Genomic DNA, 12,111 nt, shown 5'->3' on the forward strand with positions numbered 1-12,111 from the left:
ACTTACGTTTTCCGAGCATTTTGAGTTTTAACAGTCGCGAAATAAATTTTGTGGTGGAAATTTGAGTAAACATTGCTTCTTATTATCACAAAAAATCCAAAGGTAGGTTTTTTCGATTCAAGTTTGCTTTGACTCTAAAATGTGGTTTTGCGTTTATGTAGCTTGTATCGTTCAGAGTGAACGACAAATAATTTTTCGAAAATAGAAGGGGTGGTCCGAAACCAATCCCCAGAGGATGGTCCCAAATCGTTTCCCACAATTTTTTTTGACTTCCTAAACATAATTTTAAACATCGATCGCCAAATTCTTAAGAATCGCGGAAATGAGAAAAGAAAAACAAGACAATGAATGCAAACAATCCAAAAAATTCCACGAAAAAGCAACATAAAGCAGTAGCTCACAAATAAAAAAAAAAGAAAGATGCAGTAAGATAAACAACAGAAAAACAAGAAAAGCGAAGACATTACGCGCGTCGAAAAACATCCCGTCGATCTACAGTTCATAGTTACGTAGAAATACATTAAATTACTTACACCACACCCTGTCAGTTTGGAGCCAATCTTCAGTTCAGCAACGCCATCGCACGGCATCACATTCAACATATCATGTCAATTGTATGGGTGCGCAGTGTTACTATTTTGGCGCGCACGAATTTGACATTTCTCTCCCCTACTTCTATGTGCGAGATTCGATGCGTTCTCCCCTGAGGGCGCCTTGCTAGCTAAAAAGGATGTTGCCAAAGATTTGTTCGGGAAATGTGAGAGCTTGTTAATCTTGTTAATATGATGTCTTTGCTTACACCTAGTATGAATGATGTGATCCAAATAAAATAAATAATTTAAAACATTTTTTAAGTCGATGTCCCGTTAAGGGGTCGGCTCTGCGCTACGCTACGTCACTTGTTCAGAATTGTTGACTTATATCGATTCATAACTAGATCAAGTTTATTTCAATGATGGTTTGTGATAACCTTGTGGTTGATTTGTACAATTTGCATCACTTTCGCTTGACGTTTTAGCTTGACGACAAAACCAACCCAATTCCAACCCCAACTGCTGACAAATTCATACATTGGACAGCAGTTGTGGTCGATTTTGGGTTGGGTTTTGCTTCAAGTGAAAACGGCAGTAGTTTTTTAAGCAACAAACTCTACTATCTTACATTAATCGAATACGCCTAACCACAGACTAACAGACAGGACACTCAAATTGGATTCTTCTCGCATGATGGCACCACGTTAGCCTATCGAAAACATCCAGTCTGTCATCTAGACTGTGTTTATATTTTTATTTACGAACAGTGTTGCCATTCATACAGATGTCTGTAATGTACTGATTTGTATATGTCCATGCGGATTTCATGCAGGATACAGATTAAAAAAATATTATCAAAACTAAATACAGAATTGTGCCTACTTCTCATCCTCTAACGCAATACAAAATCGAACCCATGTTTTGTTTTGATATTTACCTGGTTCTGTCCTGCTGCCACATAATTTCGGATGAAAATTACTAACACAATCAACAATAGCCTAGATGGCTACAAGTTCATTTTACTTCGGGCCCGATAATGAACTTTTTACCAACTAGTAATAAAACGTTTACATAACACAAGGGGTGTACCGATAGTAAATAGTTCGCGCAGTTCAATATAGATGGAATTAGTGTCTCACGAAAATTTATTTTTAGAAGAATTTACTCATAGTGTCATGTCTGTTAGTCTGTGGCCTAACTACAACAATACTCAGCTCTCAAATATTACGAACAAATTATAAGTGACGTACTTTTTTGCAAGCTCGACGCCTCCGGTCGAGTTCGCATTGAAAGTTGGGCGCACAAGTAAACAAGAATATTATCACACTCGTCCGAAAGTATCTAAGTTAGTGATACATTTTACCTAATGGGCCGTATGAATAAAGTGTAGTAAAGTCTGTTGTTTGTAGTATCTCTCAAAAACAAAGTCCACAGAGTATAACGTTGCTTGGTATGAATAAAAAACAAGTTCGAACATGTAGTTAATGCTACATCCGAATTTAAGCATTTACTGCATACCGTATCGACACAGAGTCGGAAAAGCTGACATATGCATGCACAAAGCAAGAAACGTACTTACATCTGTAAAAATGCCACTGTTTTAATTTCTGTACTTCACTTTATCAGCAAACACACGAATAGCAACCTCTAGAGCTACCTACCGACAACTTGTAGTAAATACTACAGTTTGTAGCATGTTTTGACAGGAACGTGATCCACACGTAGCATTTACTATCGAAATTCAAGCATGCTACGTTTTATTCCTACGGCCCAATAAGTTAAAGGTCTGCTATAATGGTACAGGTTAGGACACTACAAGCACACGCGTATACTTCTTGAATCATCCTCGCAGTAGATGACCATCTTTACTTTACTGAACATTACGTACTCCATATTATATTCTCCGGCGAAACCTGTGTGAAATAAACTAACATTAATAATAATAACTGTAACAAATGTTGCATTAGGACAAAAGTACACCTGAACATGCTTAAAAAAAATCGATTACCCATATTATCTCCACGATGCATTGAACAATGTCAATGTCATGTAAGAAACTGTTCGATTTGTACATACTCGATTACATTGACATTTCAAAATTCTATTCCATAAATACGTTTATTTCATAAGTCAGTTGACATAAGTTGTTCTTCGCCGTAGCATCACTTTTACATAGAATTCTTAACTTACTACAATTCTAATATAGTCACAACGATTTGAATTTAATAAAACATATTCCTCTTATTTTTTTTTATTTCGTCATTTATTATTAAATCTACCCAAGAACATTTCAAGTTTTTAATTGTTGTACGTGTTTTAGTGTAAAAGTCAGGTAAACAAGGCTATTTTTTAAACAGAAATAAGAACGATGCCTAACAAAGAAGAATGATATAAATAAAATACGTTTTGTCAATTCAATCCGTTTTTCCACACTCAATTCCGGATGAAAAAATCAATAAAAATCTTGGGTAAACAGCAAAATCTGTGATTTCTTCTGACATGTAGAAAAAAAGGCGGGTGGGTAATGTCAGAGACATAACTGGATGTCGTGAATACGAAAACAACTGACATGTTCCTTAACACTTGCGAATATCAATTGTATGAATTATGCACGCATTCCCCTTTTTCACATTTTTCGCAAAAACAAAGAAAGCTTCACTTGATCTCGATTACTGTGAATTTCACACAGCGAAAAGTGCACAAATCTAAGCAAACTATTCTTGATTTGCAGTAAACTGAGGATATTTCCCTACGATTTGCAAACAACAAATCCTAATAGTTCTTTAGAAAACTTTTAGAGCCATTAGAACGGCTGATATTGTGCAATGCTCTCCACCGTTGTTTTTTTTCCAATGCTAATGACTGGCAGCTGTGACGTAATCGCTCTTGTCGAAAGCGTGCAGACGACACAAAACACATCTGCTCGCAGTGGCGATACATAGAGATGGGCAATTCGCTCCTGAGCTGTTCCAGTGAATCGAATCATTGAAGTGAGCTGACAGCTCACAGCTCTTTTCAAAGGAACCGCAGCTCACCAGCTCACTCATTTGCTACCCAGATCACTGCATTATGACGCAGGGAACACGCTACGAGCTGATCGGATCTTCGGCTCTTTAAGAGATTCAATTTAGTCGACATCAATTAAAGATAAATTATTTCGCATGGCATTCATTGCATCATTGCAAATCAATGACTCAATTTCGATCATGCATTTGAAAAAAACCGGTGCATAAGAAAAACGGCGCACAAAATGAACCTTAAGTTCAAAATAAAAGAGCTGATGAGCTGATACATCGAATCGATTCACTTTGGTGAGCTGATCGGTTCGGAGCTGTTCACCAAAATGAGCTGTTTTGCACGCCTCTAGATACAATCCAAACTGATTCAAGTTTTGTTGAGAGGCTTGTTTCTACCTGATTTCGTTTGTAGCTTTTTCACTAATGGGCGGTCCTAACGACTATAAAAAAAGCCGCATACAGAATTTTAATGTCGATTATTTCATTTCGGATTTGCATATTTTATTGAAAGAAACTATCAATATGCTGTAGGGATTCGTTTCCAGCATTCAGAAGAGTCAAATTGCGTAATTCTCTACGACATTAAACTCTGGAACATTTTTCGCAAAAAAAGGCTTCACTTGATCTCGATTACTGTGAATTTCACACAGCGAAAAGTGCACAAATCTAAGCAAACTGTTCTTGATTTGCAGTAAACTGAGGATATTTCCCTACGATTTGCGAACAACAAATCCTAATAGTTCTTTAGAAAACTTTTATAGCCATTAGAACGGCTGATATTGTGCAATGCTCTCCACCGTTGTTTTTTTCCCACTGGTAGTGACTGGCAGCTGTGACGTAATCGCTCTTGTCGAAAGCGTGCAGACGACACAAAACACATCTGCTCGCAGTGGCGATTGAATCCAAACTGATTGAATTTTTGTTAAGAGATTTCCTTTTATGTGATTTCGTTTGTAGCTTTTTCACTAATGGGCGGTCCTAACGGCTATAAAAATAGCCGCATACAGAATTTTATTGTCGATTATTTCATTTCGGATTTGCTTAATTTATTGAAAGAAATTATTAATATGCTGTAGGGATTCGGTTCTAGCATTCACAAGGACCAAATTGGGGAACTCAATTTGGTCCGTCGCTGCTGGTTGATGATTCCACTCCCACGACGTCTGCTTCCATCGAACGCACGAAAAGAAATGATCGATTTTCGACCACGGTTCCCCTTTTATACGCATTCAGTTGAAGATATGTGCCTGACTACCTCAAAATCGTCGTCCTTGCGCGAAAAACCCAAGCGAAAGTAAGGTGTTTTCCGCGTTGTTTTCAAATTTTAAGAAAATTTAATTTTTGAGTTGTTTGTGGTTTTCGCACACTGTTCAAAATATTATCCTGAATTCCTGATCATATTTTTGATGAAATGGTGAAAGAATTATGTTGCTACCATTAATACAAGTCGAGATATTCACGATTAAGTTCTGCCCATTCTTCCATATGGCTAATTTTGAAAAGGCGCCCCATAGTAAAGTAAGTCGTATTCACGACAAAAAACTAAGTTCTTTGACACGGAATTGAAAATCTGTGGTTTTACAGAAAAATTTATGAATATGGTAACCCTGTATGTTATATTTGCACGTTTCGCCGTTCTTCAAAACAATCACGATTGTAGATATTGAATATTAGGAAATTATGTCGAATCGCAATAGTTTTAATGAGCGTGTTTATCCTTGCATTTATTGTTTTCTTTCATTTTCTATACAAACACACGTGCAAACATCAACGGTTTCATCTAGAAAGAAAGTATCCGGGGTTTTCATATAGGAAAACGCTTTTCCGAAATGGAATACGATTCATTAAGTGCTAAGCAGCACAAACTTAAAAAGGAATTGGTGTGCATTGAGTATCCCGGTATCGTACGTAATCCGGATCGAATGCTAGCATCAATGGGTGGGCAGATGGAGATGAGCATGGTATGTATGTTTTGATTCTATTTTTGCTCACATTCTTTACGATCTAAATTTTTAGGCGATTAGTTCTGAAAAGCGACGACTAGAGCTTCGCTTCCGACCGGAATCAACCTATGCCAAACCGTTGTTTGGTGATCGTCACGTAACAGCTGGCCTAGTATTGAAAATAAAAACCCGTCGAAAGCGAAATCAACCGAATGAGGCTCAGGTTAATGCGATCGAAATTGCTGGGCATGTTAATTTAATATTCAAATTCGACAGCATGTGCGACTTTCAGCTGCTGCCCGCATTCCGCAATCGTTCGGGTATCGTGGAGTGTGCCTATAATCAATTGGTTCCTAGTGGGGTTATTACCAGTATTCCCAAAGAAACATCAGCAAATATTCCCTACTTTTTGCCACCTATTTCGTTTAGTAGATTCGACACCGCTCAGACGAGTATTTTCAAGGCGAAAGACATATTGACAAATATGGTTGGCCCCGGTGAAAGGCATCGCGCAAGTCGAACAAAGCATGGATTGTACATGTCGTTTAGTTTAACCGAACCTCTTCCTAAAGAACCGAATCCACTTGCATTGCGAATTATTGAACAGAAGAGGATTTCTAACGAAACAGTAGAATTGATCCGGAACAGTTTCATGGAACGCCCAGTTTGGACAAAATCAGCACTCAAAGGTACACTCCAGCTAAGCGATGAAGATGTTCGATATATTTTGCCAGTGATGGGACTTTATTTCATAAACGGGCCTTGGCGTGGAACATGGGTACGATTCGGATACGATCCACGAAAACACTTTGAATCTCGATTTTATCAGTTACTGGATTTTCGTGTGCGTGCGATTGGCGCTCTGCACGATAAAATAAAAGTTAAAAGAGTGACAAATGCAACCAAGCCGTGTATGCGTTTTGCCAATAGTCACTCATCGACGCGTGACCCAGACAAATTGAGTATAGCCCGAACGGTGGCAGAACAAAGCAGTTTTTCTTTCACGATGGATACGCTACCTGTGATGAGAATTATTTTCTATCAGTATTGTGACGTAAAGGTTCCCCGCATTCAGCAGATGTTGGAAAAAATTCCTACTCCTTTGACGGGAGTGATTTGCAACGAGAAGAATGGATGGCTACCACCACGATTCGATGAACAGTGCCGTGACATTCTAACAGATATAGTACTGAGCAATTTCCGAAAAGCCAAGGAGGCAGATTCAAATACCAGTGAATTCGAAGAAACGGAAGGTGATGAAACGGAAGTAACATTCGACGACGAGGAGGAGAATGATGAGTCAGGTGATGAAAGCTACGACGAAAAAATTATATCCGATATGGAATAATCGCGATTATACTGCGAATAAAAAATTTTTTTTTATATTAATACTTGTATTCCTACTAAAACTGTACCGATTCTAACTAATTTCAAACGTCAACAAATGATTTACAATATTTACTTACAGTATAAATTATAAACTTAATAATTTTAAAAGTTTTTTGGAATGATCAACCCTTTCATCATATCGAAACTGTTTCCATCGGGATGAATACAAATAGGTTTCACGTGGTTGTCCAGTTCTACAAGCAAATATCCGTACTCATCAATGCTCTTGATTCGACCGGTGACCTCAGATCCTTCCTCGTTTTTGACCGTGACAAGTTTATCTTGATGGAGCCAGTATCGATAGTAGAGTTCATACAAACAATGCAAATCCTCGCATTGAACTTTATTGAAAAGTCTTTCAATTTCATTGAAAATTAGCGCCAGAATTTGTTCATATCTCAGATTTGGAAGATTTGTACCCATTCTTGAATTGATGTCATGAATCAGATCATCCAAGCAAACTGTCGGAGTCGAATTGCTGAGATTCAGAGCGCAGCCTATGTTTACGATCGCTTCAGTGCTTTGAACCTGTGAGTTGGTAATACAGCCACCAATTTTCGTTACGCCATTCGCGTATATATCATTCGGCCATTTCAGTCGAACGTCCAACTGGTCAAACCCTGGTCCACTTTCACGAATAGCTTTCACTATAGCGATTGCAACCAAATGTTGAGCTAGCGGCAACCGTTGCCCCAACGGACTGTACAGTGGAACATGCAGTTGGATTGAAAACATTGCGCATCCTTTTGGACTTAGCCATTGATTGTTGCTGCGACCGATTCCGTTAGTCTGTCGGCGGGGAATGACAACGAATCCGTGAGTCAGCCTAGCATTCGAAACGATTTCCATTGAACTGCTAACCACGGGTAAATAAAGTGCTAATCTACCAAATGTGTACGTTTTGAGATTATTGTAATAGTCACTTGCAGAAAAATCAATAGGCACATGATTCAGCGAAATTGGTTTCAAAACAGAAGTGGGTATTATTGGAGACAATGGTTCGCTGAAAAATTGTAGAGAAATTTTGCCCGTTTTAAGAACATCGCTAGCGTCTGATAAATCGTTAACCTGTGCTAGAAAATCAGTTTTGCATTTGTCGGATCCCATCAAGAAGCCCATTTCACTGTCTGGTGTTTCATTGCAGTTTAGAGTTGCTACGTGGATATCAAGCTGAGAGCTCAGCACATCTTTGTATAGTCTCAAATTAGGCTTACTATCACTTGCAGAAACATTAGTTAGCTTTTTTGTGCTAAACACCGCCTTTCCCGTTGACTTTACAATTGTAAGTGAAGAGGCGGTGCCGCTATGCGACAAAACATCAATGTGTATTTCTCTAGCACTTTGAATATTTCCCAAAAACTTCGGAAACTGAATATCACCTTCACATGATTTTAAACTCTGGATTTTTTGTAAGATTTCCATGCAGCAAATACCAAACAACTTTCCACCATTTAAGAAAAAATCTAAGAATACATCCGTTAGCCCCTGCTCAATTGGTCCATGTACGAGTAGCAATGCTGTGCTATCGGGCCACGCTCGATTTCTTGCTTGTGATTCTGTGATTGGATAAACTGTGTAGGTATTTGATTGCACGATAGTACGCAATGACTCAACCAAACCAATTCTTATCGATTCAGTCTTGGCATAAACCAAAATATTGGGAGGCTTCGCGTGCATGGTAGTTTTTCTTGCGAAGGATTTCAGTGTGTTCTGAAAAGTGTTCTGAAAAACAGATCTGTAGGGAACTAAACTGTTAAACCCTGCAAGCAAAAGAATGTTATTAATAAAAATGCATGTAATTAAAATTCTCACCATATCTAACATAGAAAAACATAGTTCAAGAATCGAATGCTGAAATCTTTTATTAATACACATCTTTGTGTACGTCAAACAGTATCAAGTAAAGTAATTCACTACAAAACTCGTCATGATAAGGGCCAGCTTATGTTTGAGATGCTTATGATTATGACACAACATGATAACGATATTGACGTGTCACATAAACAGCTGTTTTGCAAAGACATCATATTAACAAGATATCCAGCTCTCGCCTTTTCCGAACAAATATTTGGCAACATCTTTTTTTGTGAGCAGGGCGCCCTCAGGTGAGTCCGCATCGAATCTCCTATATAGAAGTAGAGGAGAGAAATGCCAACTTCGTGCGCGCCAAAATAGCAGCACTGCGTACCCATACAACTGACATGATAAGATGAATGTGATGCCGTGCGATGGCGTTGCTGAACTGAAGATTGATTTCGCTCCAAGCTGACAGGGTCTGTGTTTTGTCAACTATCGATGCACGAATAACTTCTTTTACTACAATTTTGGGTAGAATTTGCATTTCAGCCGAAATGTTGAATATCGATACTGCACAATATATGATTTTCACTGAAACCAGAAAATGTCCGAAAGGGTAAACGAATAAAAGAACACAATGTTGAAACTAATATTCCACTTTTGTCGTTGACTGGAAATAGATCTCATAACTGAAATCTGAAATATCTCGAAAGAAAAATACGGAAGGTAATGTCAGAGACATAACTGAATGACGTGAATGCGAATAAAACTGACATGCTTTTTCCACACATCCGAATATCGATAATCGCACGCACTAGTTGATTGAACTTTCAATATTTTATCTTCATAATTGTAACGGTACAATTATAAGGCGAAACACCCGAGAGCAAAAAAAATACGTAGTTGTGTATAGGACAAGGCCGATTAAATAAAAAAGGCAATGTTCAAATTTATTCATGAATTGAAAAATCCTAATCAAATCGTTTTTAGCCATCTAGCATTTCTAAATTTATGTTAGTAATTAATATAAAATTAGTTTCAATAACTTACTTGACAAACCCGTCTCGAAAATACAAATTGTGTAGTGATTTAAAGGAATATCCACAAACCGTCATCTTCGATTTTACAAATTCTAAATCTATGAATTATTTATATTCACTCGCCAAGTGTGGACAAAAACTTACTATTTTCACAACAATAAACAATGTTGTCAACACAACAATAAATTTATTTGATTTTATTGTTGTTGCCAAATCGCTCGTAACGATTATCGGAATTATAAGAATACTAGCAAGAATGGATCGAAAATTTTTAATCACATTAAATCGACAAGAATTTATTCAAGCAGATTAATTGTGAAAGTAACTGAAATTCGAAGTCCAACTTGAATTTTTCGGAATCTGAAAAATACCGAAACTGATATTTCATCGAAGTTTTTTAGAACAGAGGTAATCAAAGGGGAGCAAATCGGGCGAAAAAGACGGATGGGGATGGTGTAAAGCATTGATTTTGGTCATGGTTGGGATGTTCTTGTGTGTGCCTCAACAAAACGCAGTAATACTCGTTGCTGATAATTTTTCCCTTTCCGAAGAATTTCCCAAATACTATGCAATGACAATTCCAGAAAACCGATGCCATATCCTTTCCGTCCCATTGAAAAGGCTATAAGTCATCTTAATCGCTTTTTTGCATTTGTAGCGTATTTTGACAGTCAATTTGTTTAACTTATTCCAAGCTGAGCTTAAAACATAGCACAGCTATGACAATTTATGCGTAACATGGAAGCATTTTCCAAAAATCTTTTCAACCACATAGAAACGACAATATTTTGCCTTAAAGGAATGTGATTTATTATTACAGTTTTTATTCACTCTGGCCTAGTTTTGCACTGAATATACATACAAGTTATGCATCATAAATCATAGATCTTATTTACTAATTTATATTTATAAGTCATTCGCAAAATACGTCCATCGTTATTTATCGGGCTGGTAACAATAAAACATCTATCTAGCTACAATTTAATCAACAATTTTGAAGGAAATAAAACGAAAAGCGAACTTAATAAAATTGTAAATCACACAACAACCATAAGTTACTCATACTCGACAACAAACATTATATGCGAAAGTTAATCAGATGATACTGAAAAGTAAATACTCAGAACGAGCACTAGGAATATCGCAACAGCTACTGAAATCAAAACTATTTTTTCTCGAAGTGATCGAAAAATCATCGAGTTCAATATTCTTGTCGATCGTCCCAGCTCAGCATCCGTTTCACGCAGCTACAAAGAACAGTTAGCGTTTATGTTAATGGAAATCTAATTGAATCTAGAATCAACTCACTCGTCCTCTCGCTCTTTGAATGGTTTCTCGTTGTTCACTCAAATCTTGCAGCACCTGAGCTCCGATCTGTTCTGTTTCCAGTATTACACGGTAGCCTTCCTTTAGATGGTTTCCTGTTCGTTCCAATCGTTCGCTGTTATCGAGCAATCTTCGTTTCTGATCTTCCTGAATTCCTATTTCATCAAATTCGTCCACGGATGAATCGTACCCATTTGCCGACTTTGATCGAATCGATTTGGAGTTATTGAATTCTTGCTGCAATCTTCTAAGCTCCGCCTGATAACAGTTCAACCGCGAAGTGTATCCCGCTCGCGATGCCTGTGGTATATCACGAATTTCTAGACCAATTTGCTCTAACAGTTCTTGCGACTCTTCTAGTTGCCGATCGATATCGGCGATCAGTTTGTTACGTTCGCCTGTGCAAGTAAAGCGAAATGAACATATTTTTTCGAATTGTGATGAAATTTCACATACCTCCGAAAGAAGTAACAATGCGGCCTATTTGAGCAGTGATTTCTGCCGTTAGAACAGCATACTGCTGTTCGTAGTCTTGGATTAAATCCATTGAAAATTTTACTCAAAATCTACACCGATGATTTCACTTTTATTCGTTGCAAAATTGTTATCATTTTTTTACGATACATTTTTGTTCAATTGACATTTCATGAAAATAGCAGGGTTGAAAAAGAGATTCAATATAAATAAATGTCGTTTCACTGCTAGATGTCGTGCCTGTTAAACAGTTATGCTACACCAAAGACATCATATTAACAAGTTATCCAGCTCTCACATTTCCCGAACAAATCTTTGGCAACATCCTTTTTTGCGAGTATGGCGCCCTCAGGCGAGTCCGCATCGAATCTCGTACATAGAAGTAGGGGAGAGAAATGTCAAATTCGTACGCGCCAAAATAGTAACACTGCGCACCCACACAATTGACATGACATGTTGAATGAGACGCCGTGCGATGCCGTTGCTGAACTGAAGATTGATTTCGCTCCAAGCTGACAGGGTCTGGCTACACGCAGGGAAAAAATGTAAAAATTACCAAATTTGCGCTCACTCGGTTAAAGGGTTAATATCA

The 12,111-nt window shown here is 37.7% G+C and overlaps 3 protein-coding genes across 3 annotated transcripts; 1 reads left to right on the forward strand and 2 right to left on the reverse strand.

Annotated features, from left to right (window-relative positions):
- Positions 1-5,292: 5,292 nt before the first annotated feature.
- On the forward strand, positions 5,293-6,923 carry LOC131431050 (general transcription factor 3C polypeptide 5). The gene is made up of 2 exons (XM_058596504.1): positions 5,293-5,511; positions 5,567-6,923. Exons 1-2 carry the CDS (start codon positions 5,380-5,382, stop codon positions 6,839-6,841), a joined length of 1,407 nt encoding a protein of 468 aa, XP_058452487.1. The 5' UTR covers positions 5,293-5,379; the 3' UTR covers positions 6,842-6,923.
- Positions 6,870-8,876, reverse strand: LOC131431049 (biotin--protein ligase). The gene is made up of 2 exons (XM_058596502.1): positions 8,695-8,876; positions 6,870-8,642 (listed from the first exon to the last, which is right to left on the reverse strand). Exons 1-2 carry the CDS (start codon positions 8,714-8,716, stop codon positions 6,985-6,987), a joined length of 1,680 nt encoding a protein of 559 aa, XP_058452485.1. The 5' UTR covers positions 8,717-8,876; the 3' UTR covers positions 6,870-6,984.
- Positions 8,877-10,515: 1,639 nt separating this feature from the next.
- On the reverse strand, positions 10,516-11,681 carry LOC131427481 (vesicle transport through interaction with t-SNAREs homolog 1A). The gene is made up of 3 exons (XM_058590707.1): positions 11,502-11,681; positions 11,028-11,443; positions 10,516-10,966 (listed from the first exon to the last, which is right to left on the reverse strand). The coding sequence occupies exons 1-3, from the start codon at positions 11,590-11,592 to the stop codon at positions 10,811-10,813; spliced, it is 663 nt and encodes a 220-aa protein (XP_058446690.1). The 5' UTR covers positions 11,593-11,681; the 3' UTR covers positions 10,516-10,810.
- Positions 11,682-12,111: the final 430 nt, after the last annotated feature.

The sequence above is a fragment of the Malaya genurostris genome, chromosome 2 (assembly GCF_030247185.1).
Source record: "Malaya genurostris strain Urasoe2022 chromosome 2, Malgen_1.1, whole genome shotgun sequence".
Taxonomy (NCBI): domain Eukaryota; kingdom Metazoa; phylum Arthropoda; class Insecta; order Diptera; family Culicidae; genus Malaya; species Malaya genurostris.

Coding starts and splice junctions, on each gene's coding strand:
- LOC131431049 (XM_058596502.1), bottom strand. CDS start 8,716: ATGTTTTTCTATGTTAGATATG. Junction 8,643..8,694: donor GTTTTTCTATGTTAGATATG/GTGAGAATTTTA, acceptor TTTTGCTTGCAG/GGTTTAACAGTTTAGTTCCC.
- LOC131427481 (XM_058590707.1), bottom strand. CDS start 11,592: ATGGATTTAATCCAAGACTACGAACAGCAGTATGCTGTTCTAACGGCA. Junction 11,444..11,501: donor CATTGTTACTTCTTTCGGAG/GTATGTGAAATT, acceptor TTACTTGCACAG/GCGAACGTAACAAACTGATC. Junction 10,967..11,027: donor TTCAAAGAGCGAGAGGACGA/GTGAGTTGATTC, acceptor TGTTCTTTGTAG/CTGCGTGAAACGGATGCTGA.
- LOC131431050 (XM_058596504.1), top strand. CDS start 5,380: ATGGAATACGATTCATTAAGTGCTAAGCAGCACAAACTTAAAAAGGAA. Junction 5,512..5,566: donor GGCAGATGGAGATGAGCATG/GTATGTATGTTT, acceptor CTAAATTTTTAG/GCGATTAGTTCTGAAAAGCG.